General features: G+C 49.8%; 7 protein-coding genes across 7 annotated transcripts; 1 reads left to right on the forward strand and 6 right to left on the reverse strand.

Annotated features, from left to right (window-relative positions):
- Positions 1-488: 488 nt before the first annotated feature.
- On the reverse strand, positions 489-2,771 carry AtWU_08715 (HET domain-containing protein; the record flags this gene model as incomplete). The annotated part of the gene is made up of 1 exon (XM_035503823.1): positions 489-2,771. One exon carries the CDS (start codon positions 2,769-2,771, stop codon positions 489-491), a length of 2,283 nt encoding a protein of 760 aa, XP_035359716.1.
- A 443-nt stretch (positions 2,772-3,214) lies between these two features.
- On the reverse strand, positions 3,215-4,252 carry AtWU_08716 (proline racemase family protein; the record flags this gene model as incomplete). Its single annotated transcript, XM_035503824.1, has 1 exon — positions 3,215-4,252. One exon carries the CDS (start codon positions 4,250-4,252, stop codon positions 3,215-3,217), a length of 1,038 nt encoding a protein of 345 aa, XP_035359717.1.
- Positions 4,253-4,966: 714 nt separating this feature from the next.
- AtWU_08717 (fungal specific transcription factor domain-containing protein) lies at positions 4,967-6,983 on the reverse strand (the record flags this gene model as incomplete). The annotated part of the gene is made up of 2 exons (XM_035503825.1): positions 4,967-6,275; positions 6,322-6,983. 2 exons carry the CDS (start codon positions 6,981-6,983, stop codon positions 4,967-4,969), a joined length of 1,971 nt encoding a protein of 656 aa, XP_035359718.1.
- A 455-nt stretch (positions 6,984-7,438) lies between these two features.
- On the forward strand, positions 7,439-9,154 carry AtWU_08718 (FAD-dependent oxidoreductase; the record flags this gene model as incomplete). The annotated part of the gene is made up of 6 exons (XM_035503826.1): positions 7,439-7,590; positions 7,650-7,807; positions 7,857-8,303; positions 8,351-8,474; positions 8,521-8,832; positions 8,881-9,154. 6 exons carry the CDS (start codon positions 7,439-7,441, stop codon positions 9,152-9,154), a joined length of 1,467 nt encoding a protein of 488 aa, XP_035359719.1.
- A 128-nt stretch (positions 9,155-9,282) lies between these two features.
- On the reverse strand, positions 9,283-10,512 carry AtWU_08719 (SNG1 family protein; the record flags this gene model as incomplete). The annotated part of the gene is made up of 1 exon (XM_035503827.1): positions 9,283-10,512. One exon carries the CDS (start codon positions 10,510-10,512, stop codon positions 9,283-9,285), a length of 1,230 nt encoding a protein of 409 aa, XP_035359720.1.
- Positions 10,513-12,453: 1,941 nt separating this feature from the next.
- On the reverse strand, positions 12,454-13,620 carry AtWU_08720 (HET-s/LopB domain protein; the record flags this gene model as incomplete). Its single annotated transcript, XM_035503828.1, has 1 exon — positions 12,454-13,620. One exon carries the CDS (start codon positions 13,618-13,620, stop codon positions 12,454-12,456), a length of 1,167 nt encoding a protein of 388 aa, XP_035359721.1.
- Positions 13,621-14,287: 667 nt separating this feature from the next.
- Positions 14,288-16,727, reverse strand: AtWU_08721 (Zn(II)2Cys6 transcription factor; the record flags this gene model as incomplete). The annotated part of the gene is made up of 7 exons (XM_035503829.1): positions 14,288-14,299; positions 14,370-14,548; positions 14,598-15,870; positions 15,919-15,950; positions 16,007-16,196; positions 16,279-16,615; positions 16,669-16,727. The coding sequence occupies 7 exons, from the start codon at positions 16,725-16,727 to the stop codon at positions 14,288-14,290; spliced, it is 2,082 nt and encodes a 693-aa protein (XP_035359722.1).
- Positions 16,728-17,189: the final 462 nt, after the last annotated feature.

Below are 17,189 nucleotides of genomic sequence, written 5' to 3' on the forward strand. Positions count from 1 at the left end.
CATCGCAGCCTTGTACTCTGTACTCGCCTCCCCGCCTCGGCGCTATGGCTCACGCTGTCACCCAATCCAATTATACCGAATGCCAATCGCATTACTTTATGTGTTGGTGGTGGATGTCAACACTGAGTGGAAAGGAGATGCGTGAGGGCCGAAATACTTCTAAAGAAGCCACGACCCGTGAAGTTTCGAGATTGTCAGTCATTAATGTTGGAACAGACGAGTGATTCGCATGTTGTCTCCGATACTCGAGGCAGGGCTGTTTACCTACAGAATAAGAGATATGGGATACTTGGCGATGAGCGCTCCTTCGTTACATGCGACACTAGAGTTCTCAGCTACATCCTGCGGGGGCCTCACGATATCTCAAATAGCGCCAGAGAAAATACTGCCATTCTATGTAGGTGGCATCTTCGACTCGCGTGTCCGGTCTATGCTTTGCTTCCTGTTGACAGGGTCACTGATGACCAAAGTACATATCCTGAACAAGGTCAAGATAATGAAATCGTCTCTCTCCTCATCTTCGTAGTACCATCACCACCCAGTTTTCCTAACTCTGCTCGATCCAACCATGCAGATCCCACACGCTCATGGTGCCCCTCTCTCCCACCCTGAACTTCCTTCACAAGAAGAACAAAAATCCCGATATGATCCCACAGCGTGCATAGGGTAATGCTATGCTTTCTTTCGAAGAGCACCAGCCCCGTATATTCCTCCTCTATCACCCCATTCTCACTTGAACAAGGAAGTGGCCCGCAGAACAGCACCGGAGCACGGGTATACCCATCCCCTATAACGATTCTGACTGCGGGAACAGAAGTAGTCCCAGAGGGAATACTCAAGAGCTTTATCTGGAGGCAATGGAGGACGGTACATTCAATCTGCAGAAAGGGCGAGAATTCAGGCAAGATATTCCCCCAAAGAGCGCTATTGTGGTTGACGAAGAATTCTTCTATTGAGATATTCCCTATGGAGATATGGTCAATACTCTGACGAATATTGAAGCAAATCCATATGCGAACAGGTTGATGCCCATCCAGCTCCTGTGGGAGAAGATCATCCTCTGCACAGCCGAATCTCCTGTTCCAGAGAAAGTAGTGATATGAGACCTGGCCTATCCAGCCGGCCCAGGACCAGCTGGGGAATTCTTTTCTCCGTATTAAGTGTCCATCTTCCCCATTTTCACTGCAATCATCTTTGCAAGGAGGTTGGTAAATAGGTTCCCAGGATAGTGCACAGACGAAACGGAGATTCGGATCGCGCGCTAGGTTATAAGGAGTTTCTCCGTCAAACAAGAACGGAATACCGTAGAATGTTGGATGATCGGAGCGAGCGAGGATGCCTCGAAAGGCGTTGATAGCATCGGAGTTGTAGGAGAGGCTTCGACTTGAGTAGTGTGATAGGTGTGTACGGAAGGCCCATGGTCGATAGGGCCTACTGGAATAGTATGCAGGATGTTGGGATACTTGATAGGTGAACCGAGAAGAATCAAGGATGTCGTCGCGGGCAGGTTTTGCGGCTGTTTGGGCCGTGGCCATGAGTGACAAAGGAACAGGGGAGAGCACGGTCGACTCGCAATTTGTGGTCTCTCCGCACATATAGTAAACCTGAAAGTCTGTGAAGAACAGACATCGACGCGAGAGGATTACTTCCTGAAAGGTCCAGCCACGAGAAATCCATGGACTGGAGGCTAAAGCACGTCGTATAGAAGGCAGTGTAGATACCAGTCTCAAATTTGTCCCAGAGGCTGTCGGTGAGGTTGCTTGTGGTTGGCGCCGTCGTGGAACCGCACCAACGCCAGGTAACCCAGAAATCGAAATATCAGAACCAGCAGCGATTATAGTAGCATAGGAACCGGAGTAGATTAGGTCCATGCGAGATATTTGATTGTGCTTTTCTTGTGCGTTGTCCTGGTCAATGCAGTATTTGTCGACCCAGAGATACCTACCTCCGAGGTTGTTGACGACTCTGATGGCATCTTCGATAGTGCCGTGCACTTCGTCCGAAAGCAAAGCCTTACGGTTTGGTATTTGGACAGCTGCATCCTCTGGTGACAGTGGTCCCCATACGTAGCTCAGCGCGAAATACTCCCAACCTGGCTGAAGTGGGACAATTTGCCGGGTATGGCAATCGATCACCTTTAATACAAAAGGCGGAGGAGTAGGTGAGCAAGTACATCGAGGCCCATGATGGCTCTGGCAGCTCTCCATCCACTCCTTCAGACGAGTGTAATCAATCTGATTCGGTGACACTCGGACACCGTGAGTCCGTAGGTTGGCAATATCAGACCCCTCCACCGGCATAATGACACTTTGTTCTAGATGGCTGCAGATATCAAGGATCCTGATTTCACTGGTGATGAAGACATCATCCCCGCTTCCCGGAAACACTGCGAGAAACACACTGTTTGACTCATCACTCATATACTCACTCCCCCTGCGGATTTGCTTGATGATTTCTCGCCGTTTTGGTTCTGTTGGCATTTCTGTCGTGACACCTACTTCTTTTATGAGGCTGCTGAATGCACGTAGATGATATTGGCTGGTATCCCATGTTGATTGGCGAGCTGATACGTCGAGGTCGAACTTGACTTTGTCGAAGAGATCGCACATTTGGCATGGCGTTTTTGGGTCGCAAATGTTACTACCCAGTGATATAATTGGCAGACCTTCGAACCTTGCATCTCGGACATCGTTGCTGAGGTGGAGGATTGCATCAAAGTCAATGGCGCGGCACCTTGTGCAGAGAGGGGCATCCTGGTCCACGGCATCCATGGTCTGTTACAACGATAAGAGGTCTTTATATAGAATATATATATAGAAGCCTATTAGAAGATGTGGCGTATATTGCACGTCTAAGCTACTACACATTGGGCATGTAAACAAGAAACCGTTGCAGTCAGCGATGGGCGTCTGGCTGACCTGAGCCCCGCCCTGCAGGATCCGACTCTTGGCCCGAGCTGCGAGTGGAAACAGAACTAAACGTGGGGGCCAGATGTAAATGAACTTAGTAGCACTGGGCTGCAAACATGATTTAGCAATATAAGTATAATGAGTACTGTTGAATGTTTGAACCAAAATCATTTATTAAGCTTGCTCTTACGTATAATTGAGAGTCTATTTAGGCTAGGCAATACAAGTAAGTATACGACAAGCACATCTTACACAACTCGTTATAAATATCCCACATGCAACCTCTCAAAACAAATACCCATCAACTAGCGCAAGATAAATCCCGGAGAAAGAGGATCTTCCTCGTCAATCAAGAACCGAGAGTGCGCAATCAGATGTGCCTGGCCCTTCACAAGCACATTACAGGAATCAAAGCCCTCATGGGAACCACCCCAGGACTCTATTTCAGCTTCAAAAGCCGACCCGATAATGGAGTGATGTAGAAGTTTCTGGTTCTTTCGAAGCCGACCATCCGAAGATAGGAGGGCAATTCTCGCACAAGTGCCAGAGCCGCAAGGGGACCGATCAATCTGACCATCACCATAGACAGTAACATTCCTCTGGACGATTGTCTTCCGGTAATCTGGGTGGTTCCTTTCGTCCTCGAAAAAGATGACTGCGTACAACTCATAATCGAGATAGGTTGCCCTATCACAAAGTGCTTCTTTTATTTCTCGCTGAAGTTTGATGAACGCATCCGCATTGCCCGGCTTGACCTCAAGACCCAATTCGGCAGCACTCACTGAAGCCATAACAGCACCGGCAAAAGCCAAGTCAACACGGATCTCCTCATTACGAGAGGGGATCTTCACAGATAGCCCCTTCTCTATCGGAAAGCTGGCGATATTCATAAAGTAAGCCTGTGCTGGCTCTCCATCTTTCATAGTAACATGCGCTGCCACACGACCAGACGGAACATCAATCACCACCTCCACAACTCCATCCTCTGGAGCCTCGACAAGACCTGTCGACACAGCCCAGGACCCTAGGGCAATGGTACCATGACCACATGCCGTCGAAAATCCGCTCGTATGCCAGAACAATACACCGAAGTGCGCACCTTTGTCGTCCGGCGGAGTGATAAAGCCCCCGTACATGTCAGCATGTCCTCGGGGTTCATGACTGAGAAATTTGCGGAGCCTATCCAACGGGTGGTTCTCGGTCTGGATGATCTGGTTGCGCCGGTCAGAGACGGTCCTACCTGTAGGCATGTACCCCGATGGAACTTCGGGGATGATGCGGAATGGCTCGCCGGCTGTGTGCCAGTCCTCGGACTTAATCCAGTAGAATGGGTTGGTTGTCATCGTTTGTGTGCTAGTAAAAGAAGAAGAGATGGCTTAGATATCGGATGTGAGACTTGAGGGATATAGATGTCAATATAGCATATTCTGAGTTTATTAGGACCGTTTGCTACTTTGTAGGTTGAGGTTTAAAGGAGAAATATGCTTTTTAAACATAGAATTTTTGGCTATCGAAATAGGAAGCTATCCCAAGGTGCTGGCCGGAAACGGCAACAATGCGGTAAGCTCGGGAAGGCCGATCATCCCGCGTATCAATTTTATGAGTAATCCAATCGCTGATATCTTTTGAAAGAAAAAGCATATATAAAAAAGCAAAGAGACAGAGTAATTAGAAAGCAACCAAGGGGGGAAAGAAGATCGTCTGAGTATTTGGAGTCTTTATAGGTCATTCCATTTCCATCCTCTGGGAAGGAGAAGAAATAAGAAAAGCAGACAAATGCGCCAAGACAAGACGAGAGGGAAAACATCTCACAACAAGACGGTGACAGCCAAGCATAGGTATGTATGTTAGCGGGATTTCAGATGCCGACCAGCGTACATATAAACACTGCGTAAATGTACCTATTTCAGGTGGTGATTTTGCCGTCCTGGAGCTAGTGCTTGCCATGAATGGAATTGGTTGTGAAGTGCGCCTCCCCTCGCTCTTGATGCATCGTGATCACCCCTGGTACTATATTGAAACTATCTCCAGGGCATCTACTGATCAGCATTCCAGTCTCATTCCATCCCCAGCCCCCACCCCGGCCCGAACACCTCCCGAAACACATCCGCAAACCCTTCATCCAGTCCCATCGCAACAGATCCCAAGACCGGATCGCAGCTGCTTCCCACCAGCCCCGATTCGGATGGAAAGTGTAGCCCACTATCCGCAACATCCCCAGGTCCCATGCGCATCCCAGCTTTCGCCCGCAAAACACTAAGCAAATGTCTCCCGAGGACGGCCGCAATTCCGATTCTATGAGACGGGGTACTTCCAGCTTTCTCTAGCTGCAGGGCTACCTGCCCTAACAATCCTAGAAACTCGCCCTCATCGCCGGCACGGGTATCATACAAAGCGGGGAAGAGTCTGAGGGCGAGAGCGGCGGCGTAGGCAATCATTGCCCAAGATGGGGAGAGAAGACAGTACAGAGGTTCACCAATCGATTGGAGATCGTGCACGGCGAGGGCACAACATTGAACCGCGGCTGTAAAACAGTCTTCCTGAAGGGCGTAGGAGTGAATGGTTGAGGTATTCAGGGCGAAAGAGAGCATCCAGAGACGGTTCTGGAGATATACGTATGTGAGGAAGGCTGTGGATATGTTGAGAGAGGGGGTGATGGCTTTTGAAGTGCACCCAGGAAGCCAGGTAATTCGCCACTGGTCTAGGGTGGAGTCGACAAGATGACGGACCCAATGAGGGTTGTCGTGGGTGAAAGAGGCTTGCTGGTGCAGGATATGATGAAGGCCTGCTAGATGTCGACGGAGGAGAATGAAAGCACATGTGTCCTTGTCGGTAGAATCGGCTAGAGGGTGCAGCCACCACCTCTCAATATTCCGGGTAAGGGGTGACTCGGGAAAGGCAGTTGCTCGCCCGTAAGCGGCGCTGGTAGCGCGTTCCCACAGTAGGATGCGCAGCCAGGTGCGTTCGTGATTACGCGCCTCACGCTGGGACATGATCGAGTCGGAGGCAAGAGTGTTGGAAGGATTAACCTGGTCTAAGCCTAGCTCGGTGGCGACGGCGACGGCGTATGAAGTGTAAAGCCATGAGCGTTCCTCAGACAATGTCGGGGCAGGGGTAGCAGAGAGGAGCGAAATGTAGTATCCTTGTACGATCTCGACTGACTTGTACCCAGATGTGTGGACATGTCGCGAGAGGGTCTCGCCGTGGAGGCGCAGGCGTTTGGCGCACGATGCAGACTGATGATCGAATTGAGCAGTAATGGCCAGAATCCATGTGAAGAGGAGAGCGGAGCGGGAGCGCACATAGTCGACGGTGTGAAGAATTGGGTCCAGAATGCCGTTGATGGGGTGTAAGCGGACGAAATAGCTAGAATTCCATTAGCACGAGGATTGTTAGGAAGTAGTGCACATACACTGAAAACAAACTATGCGCATCCTCTAACGATAACAGCCCAAGCTCGATAGGATCCAGATCTGGGCCGACATCTCGAGGTCGATCCGCATCGGGAGATCGGAAATAGTTTGATTGGGATTGTATGGGTAGTGTGGAATCATAAATGGCATTGAAGCCCTCTTCCAGTGTTTGTCGACTTAGCTGCAGACTTAGAGACGCGTAGACTGAGCGCTGGAGGAGCTCCCGACCTCCACTTGTGGTACATAATGAATCCAGCGACGGCGTCAATGGCTGTGCTGCGCTAGATGCGTCAGCCAGTAGTGCTAGTGGATTACTAACTGGCTCCTTCGGGGTTGGCAAGCCATCATGGTAGCTTCTCAATGCACCGTCTGCGGTTGGCACTGGCGTTTTGCCGTCACTACCATGCTGCAGCTTCGCCACGATGACTTGAAGTAATTCCTCTTGGCCCGTGGTATTCAACACCTGTTGTACCTCATCAGCTGATACCGGTGCTTTCTTGAGCTGAGCTTGCATCTTTCGATAAGACTTCTCGAACCCATTATAGCGACCAACAGCACCAGGCCTACGACCCAAAGGACGGGGAGGGGGGATGTTGCAGCGACGATTGTTGCGTCGACAGCGGTCGCATGGCTCCGATAGATCGGGCCGGATACAGCGCATCTTCAGGTGACGACATACTTCGCATGCGGCTGCAGAGGGCCTGGAGATTCTCCTAGCTTGACTTGAACGAGTGCTTGGGGCCATAGTCAAAGAATCATGGGATGAGAGCTTCTAGGTAGTCGCAGGAAAATTACCCGAATTACCGAGAAATTCTAGGGAAATGCGGGGAATCACGGTATTCGGACAGCCCTACCATGGCCGGTTTCGCCACTTTCCATTCAGCATGGGCATGGACTGAAAGAAGCTGGTTAGAGTTCGTATACATGAATTTGCTATCAGCCTGACCGAATGGCCTTTCCCTATAACCCGGTCTTGTCATGCTCGTTCAGGCACAAGATGCCAGGGTGGGTCCTCCGGCCACTTAATTTAGCCACCGGAGGGTGGTTATATACCCGGCGCTCGTCTTCAGACATCACTGCACACATACCTCTTTCCCATAGCTTGATTATCACATAATGCAAACAATTACCGTTGATGCCCTTATCTGTGGCGGGGGCATGTCAGGCCTTGCCTGTGCCTCTTTCACCGCGTCCTCCGGGGCTAAAGTTCTCGTTGTAGAGAAACAGTCCACCGTGGGCGGGTCATCCAATTACTCCGCAGGGATGTTGTATGTTGAAGCTAGCACCTATCAATTATAGGGAACACGTACTTATTACCTTAGTGCAGTTGGGGCCCCAAGTCCTACTCAAGTCTGCGCTCATGGGTACCATGGGGAAATGCCGATCTCCAAGCCGCCTGGATGAAAGACTACCTCCCGGCCGTACAATGGATGCGTGAAAATGGTGTCCCAGTGGCGCAGAGATTTGATGGTATTATGACAATTGGTATGTCATTCTTCTCGTTACAGCGACAAGTAATTGACACGAGGTACAGGCATCGGTTTCCCAATCAATATCCCTCATCTCCATGCATATCATCAGCAGCGCATCCGAGATAGCAATACCGGCTCACAAATATTCACCAATACCGCGGTGGTGAAGCTCCTACAGGAAGTTCCGGGAGTCCCTGGATCGCGCGTTATTGGGGCGGTTATTCGTCGCGCGGATGGTGCACACTACGAAGTTCGAGCAAAGCGGGTTGTTCTAGCCACTGGGGGATTTCAAGGTAACCCCAGGCTACTGTCTATGCATATGGGCCAACATGCAGACGACATGTTTGTGCGATCCAACAAGGGATCAGTGGGAGACGGCTTGATCCTAGGAACACAAGTAGGTGCGGGTAGCAGTCGTGGGATGGGCACCTTCTATGGTCATTTACTCGCGGCGCCTCTGCAGGCCGAGAAGGTCGACCCACGGGACTATTTGCCGTTGGCACAATATCGTAAGTGGCATAGGTTCTCTCCATACATGGTGCTAACTATCGCCTAGAAAGCAAACATTGCCTGCTTATCAACGAGAGTGGCCGGAGATTCGCGGATGAGACGACCGGCGACGAGATTATCAATCAGTATCTCGCGAAGCAAGAGAAACGGCGAGGATTTCTTCTCTTCAAGTATGTTCCCCATGATGTTCCTCGAAGTATATGTCTGACAACGCAGCGATCGCACTCGGACCCAGCACTGCATCTCCGCACCGTTCCCCAACGCGGGTGAGATCGATCGTCTAGCCAAAGCTCAGGAACACGGCTGCCGTGTCGGTAGTGCGCCGAGCATCAACGGGCTGGTCGACATACTCAAAGAATGGGGAGTAAACGAGACACAGGCTCGAAGGACAATTGAACAATATGATCAGGTCATCCGGCTAGGCAAATCGACTGTGGCGTTGGATGCCCCTGTCGGGGCAGGCGGAAAACCTCCAGTCCCCTTAGTAGAGGGCGACGGACCCTTCTTTTGTATGGAAGTGCAGCCATCGTACGTATCCCTTCTTCGATCAAACTGTGCATATGACTGATCATGCAGAATTACATTCACGTACGGTGGCATTAGAATCGACCCTAAGGGCCGCGCGTTGACGACCGATGGAAATCCCATCCCAGGGCTGTTAGTTGCTGGGGTTGATGGTGGAGGGTTCAGTAACCTCGGATATGCGGGCGGCTTGGCTCTTGCCTTTGTCACGGGCTTCTGGGCTGCAAAGGCAATTGCGATCGAGCTGAATCTGCCGGCCCCTAGCTTGCCAGCCGCAGACCAGCGAGATGCAGTAGATCGAGACGTTGGAATGGGAAGCAAACTGTAAAGACATGTGTATCGGATAGCTTTCCTGTGATGTGTTCATTACTAGAGGATTGACATTCTTATCGAGTCAACTACAAAATTAATGAATACACATGATTCCAACGCCAACGATTTCAAAGGCTATACCAGTCACGCCCTGGGCCCCTCGGACTTTTCATCCTCTATAATCTGAACTCCGGCCTTCATCGCTGTCCGATGACGATACCTCAGAGCAACCGCAAAACCCACAACGCCCACAATCCACCAAGACCAGAGTATAGGCAAGCTCCTTCCCAAGTAAGGGTTACATCCTCGCGTCCAGACCTGAAGGAGCGTATCATAGAGCTCCCTACCAGGCAGAGCATATCCCCAGCGATAGAAACCCGGCGATAGCTCAAAGGGGCTAAGCGTGCTCGAGACATTCAGGATAATCCAAGTCAAGATAGCGAAGGGAATGAACTGCATCGGCACAAACGTGGTGACAAATTCAAGGAGCAAGTAATGAACTTGCATTGCAAGCCAGATAGTCATCCAAGTCAATCCAAACTGCGAGGAATGGACGTCCCACCCTTCGCGAAAGACCCATATATATCCGGACATTGCGAGAGCACTGATGAACGTGTACACGAAAGCGACAACGGCACGGAAGCTAACCAGCTGAGTGAGTGAGACAGCAAAAAGATTGAATTTCATTGAAATTCCATTGATAGCCATGAGGAAGAAGAATTGTTGAAGGATCGGCATAACCATCGATACGGTATTGTAGTAGAAGCGAGTTCCCTGGTCGGTGGGGAGGAGGTCGGTTTCCGTGCTAGCTATAGGTTGTAGAAGGGTTGACGCAATTGAAGGGTTGGAGACATTGGCTGTGGCGAAAATGGATGTTTCGTTCGCTTGGCTGTAGACGTTGCCGGTTACCTGGACCAGTTCGGTAAGGCTTGCGTGGATTGTCTGCGCATAGGCAGCATATTTGGCGCTGTTCCAGACATATCCCAAGGCGTCGGCATTATTGTAGTTTTCTGCTGCAGCTGGGGAGGCGATGGCCATTGATAGACGCAAAGAAGCATTGTTTTTAGCATATATAGCTCCCCAGTACCCTTCTTTGCATACTGCGCGCTTCAAGGAGTCCTCGGTAGGATATTCTGCTGTGGAATGTTGTTTGATGGTGGGAAAGGCTGGGCTTTTGACAAGGTCGTAGGCTTTCAGCACGGATTGGCCGATAATGCCCTGGTCAAAGTCGACATAAAGAACTTTCATTGCACTGAACCGCGTGCCGTCTTGAAATGCAGTGCCATACAGATAGCACATGTTGGCGAGGAATAGGACCTGGAGGGAGACGAAAGCCCCTGCTAGGGGACCTAGCATCTGTTTTGGAAACTGCATTGTACTGCTTCCTGATATGTTGGGCAACTTGAAATACTTGCATATACAGGAAGTGAGTTCCGACGATCAATGAAGATATACAAGATAAAGAGCGTCGCTTATATGGAGATCATGTGAATCGAGAAGACGAGCTGCCCACGCGGAGGTGCGCGCTGTTATAGCCTTGAGCTGTATCCATATTCGCATTCGGCATTTTCTAGAATCCGAATTGCATGATCGGACTATTTTCCCTTTTTGATTATAAGGGGTTAAGGGCTTTAAAACCCATCCCAATTGGTACTGGCCATATTTGGGCCTTCTTGGCTTTAAAGATTGTCTGTCGATTTGGGACCCTGGGCGGAGATTAATGAGTCAGCGGATATGTGTCTGGTAAGGAGTATCCGGCAAATCAACCAATAAACTATCTTGAATGACATCTGCAAATGACTCAGCGGAACCATATTTTCATAAGCTTCCGAGTTAAGCTCCGAACAGGCTCAAGGAGTGCGCTGGACGTTGCGAAAATGCGCATAGGTTGAGTTAATCCATTGCGTTCGTGCTAAAGCCATATACAGTGCGGTTAGGTGGCATTTCTGGCCAGGAGTCAATCTTCAAAGCGTGCCCATCGCCGAGTCAATCCGGCGATCATGTTCGATTAGACCCTGGCTCTGATCATGAGATGGGATATTCTGGGCTTATCATGTCTCGCTTAAAGCTAATGGGCCAACATCAATGTCCCGAGCACTTTGACTGGCAAGCAAAACTAATTGCAGGCTCAAGTCCTCCTCAATATGATTTTTGGTTTCTCCAGTATAAGTATAGCGTATATCGTCAATCACATACGTAACGTAACTTGCAACTAAATTCATGATAGGGCATTACCCTTCTACCTCATGTCGGCAATACTCACACTTATCTGCTACATCCTGCAGAATCCCTCTGAGTCTGTGAGAATCGATGTCAAGCTTTTGACAGCTACCTGTCATGTAAGTGAACGGATCTTTTCTAGACAAAAATCACAAGCCGCTACGCCGGCGCACCTAGAGAGTGTAGTAGAGTTCATACCCACACTGGAAAATGCGGCGTATAAGTCGATTATCAATGCTGCGGGATTACTTCCGACAGGGATAAAGCAAATATGTGCTTTGATTTCAAGTGTCTCCTTGATCAGTTATATCCATGGAAAAGCCGCTTTCAATAGTAGCGTTTGATAACTACCAACAACTGTATCAACATATAACAGAGAAGGAACAACCATATATATGATTCAAAGGAGCTCCCTAATTGCAGTTCCACCTAGTTGACTACAGGCTAGATAGTGTCAAACTGAAAGAATGGAATTGTAATTGAAGACGATAATGCCAACCGCTTCAAGTGTGATGAAAGCAGCACACGACCTACACAATACCTAGGTGCACTACTCACCAGGCCAGTTGGGAATGTGTCATGGTAATAGCGCCGGGCATACTAGTTGTTGAGCCTTGGCTCCACACATTTAGATCCACCTGATATGAACATAGTTTCAGGCCCTTCTAAGAGAACCTATGGAAGTATAATATATTTCCTCTCTAGCCAGTGATTGAGTCTGGAATTATACTGACGCGAAGCTCTCACGGATGGCCAAGGCGTGGTAGAATCAAGAATGTGTTTTTGATGATATTCTAGTATAAAGCAAGAAATACCACGAAGAGTCAGGCCCTAGTTATTTACAGATTTATACAAACCCTGCATCACTTCATTGAAGAGGTGCTTCTCAAGGCTAGCGGTTGACGATGCAAGATATGGGCCCTGTGAGCACTCCTTCACAGACTTGGCATAATGGCTGCCCATTTTCGTTCTAAGTTGCGCCCCAAGGACTCTATACAGAGACTGTACATGTTGTAGTGAGAAAGGACCGCGGTAGTCCATGGACACACCGGGTAAATTAGAGTTCGAAAGTCTGTGGTATGCGTTGCAAGGATATTACCAAAGTCCAATCTGCATCAATATGACTGCAAGACTTTTCAGACCTTCGCCTTTCCAAAATCGAATTGACTTCATATCAATGTCCGTATTGTCGCCCTGCATTCTATAGTCGTCCGAAAGGCACTGCCAGGCGCTAATGTACGGTTTGCTGAGGTCGTCCCATTGATCTCCCTCATTCCGGAAAAAGATGATGTTGCTACTGGAGAGCTGCCTGTGCTTCCACCCAGCAATGTGCAGCTGTAACAGTGCAAGGGTGAGTTTTTGTGAAAGACAAAAACGGCTCTCGAAGTTTGGACTTGGTGAAGCGAGGATTCCGGGGCAGGACGCGATTTTGTCATCGAGTGTCAATAGTCGGGCCGTACTATTGGCGTGTTTTGGGAATTTGAAAACATATCCCACAATAGGGCATTTTTTACCATCAGGTAGCTGACCTGTCGCTAAACTATAGACCAAACAGGGTAGCGTGCAGAGTCCGGGATCAATCCTAGAAGTCCGTTGTAGAAGTCGAACGAAGTAACTGTATCGCTGCGTTTGGGCTTCTTCGTCAAATGTGCTCCGGACACCGTGCTTGCGCAACCGCCATTCTACAAAGACAAGTTCTTCACTCCAGGACTTCTCTGAATTGTAAACATAACGATACCGGGTAAGCGGAGACCTTGCAATGTTGCTCTCAGGCGATGTACAATCAATAACCACTCGGGGGATCTTTGGCGTCTCAAAGCCTTGGAAACAGGAAATGGGGATCTCCAAATTATTTTCAACTGCCGCGGGCGGAGGGTTTGATGATGAAGAGGCTATAGTATTTTCGATAGAGCCTGTCTCGGATTCCAACATTTCTTCGCAGATATTGCGTTCGTTTATCTCACGCAGCTCGATTATACTCGCAGCCTTAGGGTTTCCCGGTCTAAACGTATGGGTTGCGGCATCGAGAACATCTAGGATGAGCTTCTGAGCAATCTCCATATCCTGGTTACGTCGTAACAGTCTCAGGAGATCTTCGTTGTACGCAGCCAGTTCTGAAACCAGGGCTCGTAACTCCGTTTGCTTGTGTCGCGTCCAGCAACTTTTAGTGACCCGGAAAGTGGGAGATACGAACATATTCAAAGCGGCCTCTGGCGAGAGAACAATTTCTCTCAAGGGCTTGTGCTCTGCGGTGGCTTGCATCTGGTTTCGAGCCCCAGAGCCACTTGCTTCAGGAGTTTCAATATCAATCGCCGGATCCCGCGGTACTCCAGGTTACCAGTCCGTAACGGAGTCTGGGGCGCCAGGTATATATTTGCGCTTCTTCCCCATTCATAAAATCTCGACCGCTCATTATCAAAAAGCCCTGCCAGTGCTGTATCCTTTTGGGAGATAGCGTCTCTCAGGAACACATACCCTTTATGACAAAGAGTATATAAGGAATCCAGACGCTCCTGCATAAGCGACTCCATCAGGGAAGAAATGCCGAAGAACAAGGAATAGAGAGGGACAGATGTGTGTGAGTGCACAGGCTGCCCTGGTCTGTGAAACCAGGCGAGGTGGCCCTGCCTATCACGTGAGCGTACTTGCGCTGGTTAAGGGCTGTCCAGCTATCCATCAATCAATGGACATGCTTTGCCACCTTCTTTGAGCAGGTGTAACATTGCAGCTGAGGTCTAGCCTAGAAACCCACAACGCAGATTATCACACTTCCCAATATACCCCGCTATTCAACTGTTCTCGTGGCATTTTGCTTTCCTTTTAGGCACCCTTCACAAGCATACGTAATCGAATGAGATGGGTTAGTGACGAGTCATGTTCATTAGAGCAGATTCAGTGGGTCAAGGACTCCCACTGTATAAACGTTTATTTACATGGCAAGCTATATCAGCATATGCAGTTAGCCTCCTCTGATTCGAACAAAAGAACCCTTGTGATGCTAGTCTACTTACCCAACTCATGTCACCAGAAAAGTCCCACATATTCACAAGCTCACTTGGCAGGCGCGATAGATCGAATTCGGGCTCGGTCGACGATAGCATCTTGGGCTCTGCCACAGATATTGACCCCTCCTTTTGAGAATCAAGGGTAATTCCTAGCATTGGATCGAATCTATCTGTCTCGGTCTCCGCTATACAGGTGTCAGAGAAGGCCAGAACGGAAATAGATAATGATCTTACTGGAAGTGGTGCTGTGGCCATTGGTATTCCCGCCACCGTTGCTGCTATCTGATGGGGATACACTGCAAAGCACAGGGGCATTCAGCTTCCTCAGCATGATACTAGTTGACTGCCAGGCTTGCCAGGCCTCCGCTGACTCATCCTTATATTGTGACCAGATCCTCTGTGAAGTTTGGAGGGCAAGAAGCAGATCGTCCTTTCTCGGCGTTCCAGCCTGCCCGCCTTGTGCACCTTCCCGCTCGAGGTTGTGGAGCTCCAGGCATACCACCATCGCCGCCAGCATGAAATCATTCGTGGCCAAGGAAGTCACGAACCAGCGACATTGCGCTAGCACTCCTCCTGCTTGAACCTGACCATCAATAGTCGCTTGATGCTGCAAAATATTCACTGCTGCGTCAAGACAGATACGTCGAGACTCTGCATACCGAATATCTGAGCGGCCTTCGCAGAGGGACTTGCGATGTAGGATGCACCGCGTCTTCTGATACAGAATTTCCAGGTTATAGCGCAGCATGACGAGACTTGGCGATGCCGTAACAGACTCAGATACGCTACGGAATTGGAGACATACTGGGACTGCGGCATAGGACTCATTCAGTTGATTGTCGAGTTGATAAATCAGTGCGGACGGGATAGGCGCGGTGGATGCAGCATGGTCAATCACGAGACCAAATACCCTGGAGAGTCGACTTTTCGCAATCAGATAAGCCACCGGGGTAAATGCTGTGTCCGGACGTGCTGGTGGCAAGCTCGTCGAGTCCTCAGAGAAGTCCTCATCTAGGAGATTGTGTGGCGGTTGTGTATCTGCTAACCCGTCATAGATCATTCGGGGCAGACCCAACTGAAACGAAATGAGTGCATCCAGTTGGGACATGAGCGTCCATATACGTCTTCGCATTTCGGCTGCAAAACATGAGAGCTCTGGATAGCGGGAACCGTCCCGATGAAGGCCAGCCCGCATGGCCAGGCGGTTGATCATTCCCATTAACAACCAGACCTCGTGATGAAACTCTTCGCCCCGAAAATACTCCGTTTGCGCGTAGAACAATAGTGCCTCTATGGTATATTTCGTCGGAGCTGTATACTTGTTATCAATGAGGCAATAGGCAGCTTGTTGCCGAAAATCATCACACAGCCCGTGGGTGTCACCGATCGGGTCTGGTCTGTGGCCCTCAGTGAGCTGGTGATGGTGGATCGCCAGACACATGATACTGAATAGAATACTCAACCATGCCAGATTGACATCTTGTGGATGAGTCCAGAATTGGTCATACTGTGAACGTCAGCATACGTACACATGTCACATGAATGGGTTCCCTACTTCTTTCTGGAATGTCGGGGCATGCAGGACAACTGGACAACTGCGTTAAAACTTTCAACCAATATCCCTTCAAAGTAGGTATACATACGAACACCCGGCTCCATAGAGCTGAAAAATCGTGACACCAGCCGATCTACGGTCGGTCTTGGCGGGAGGTGACTCAGGACCTCCGCTATCCCGCCGGGCGGAGACACCCCTCGGAGAAGGGCGGACCCGTTATCACACCGCAAAGGCAGATATGATGGCCCTAACTCGACGCACTCTTTGAGCTCGGCAATCTGCCATCCAGATCGTCGGGTCATGTTAGTACAATGTCCTAGTGGAGTTTGTGATGACCGCAAAAGGAAGGTTCTCACGTACACTGTCTTGCAGTGCGGTCCAATGAGCCCCTGAGACATAAGTCATCCCCGTCTGATCGACCCGCAGGCTACCAAAGGAGTTGGCCACTGTCTCTGGGCTAGCAGCCGGGGAAGAATCGCTCTTATGCGCCAGGTGAACTGGGTTCTCTACCGTTTGGGGGGGTTCGCCCTTTTGCAAAGCTACCACCAGATCCTCCAGTTGGCGGATCCGTTGGGTCAACTGCCGGGGCTGAGCAGGCCCATTCCTCCGTGGAGCTGCTGAGGCAGGGTGAGCATATACGCATCCTAACCCACGCTTGGTACAGCTACTACAAGGCTGGAGACGGTCACATCTTAACCTTCAGGGGGTTATTCAGTCATTCACGCGAACTACCACAACGGTATGCCTTACTTTTTCTGACGACAAAATGTGCAGGATATAGGCGTCCGAACGGGGGGTTTGGATGCCATTGTCCCTGATACAAAGGATTAGTCTTGTAAAAGAGAGCGTTGAATGGATGGGGATATTGATGTGATACTGATGTTGGGCGTCTCTCGCGGGGTTCACCGCCGCGGCTTACTCAGCTCGCTGTCTTAACTAATACGAGCCTGCAGGGTTTTCTATATGTTGCACAGTTCATAGTGTTATCTTGAAATCTCCATAGCATACGCACTCTTTACTTGGGTACCTAGCCTCAGAAATGGTTAGTCTATTGGAACATCTGAGCTAGGCCATGAAACAGGCTTGTTCACCGAGACATTCAGTGTATTTGGCTCAATGACACTCCAAGATCGCCCGGGCTTGGCGCGCCGGGCCGGAGATGCTAGCGCCGGAGATGGTCCCGCCCTCCCGAATTGTGGCTCCGGATTGAGGGTCCGGAGGGCTTCACCTAGTATAAATCCACCATTATGATCCCAGGTATACGTCTCAAT

The sequence above is a fragment of the Aspergillus tubingensis genome (assembly GCF_013340325.1).
Source record: "Aspergillus tubingensis WU-2223L DNA, scaffold_9, whole genome shotgun sequence".
NCBI lineage: Eukaryota > Fungi > Ascomycota > Eurotiomycetes > Eurotiales > Aspergillaceae > Aspergillus > Aspergillus tubingensis.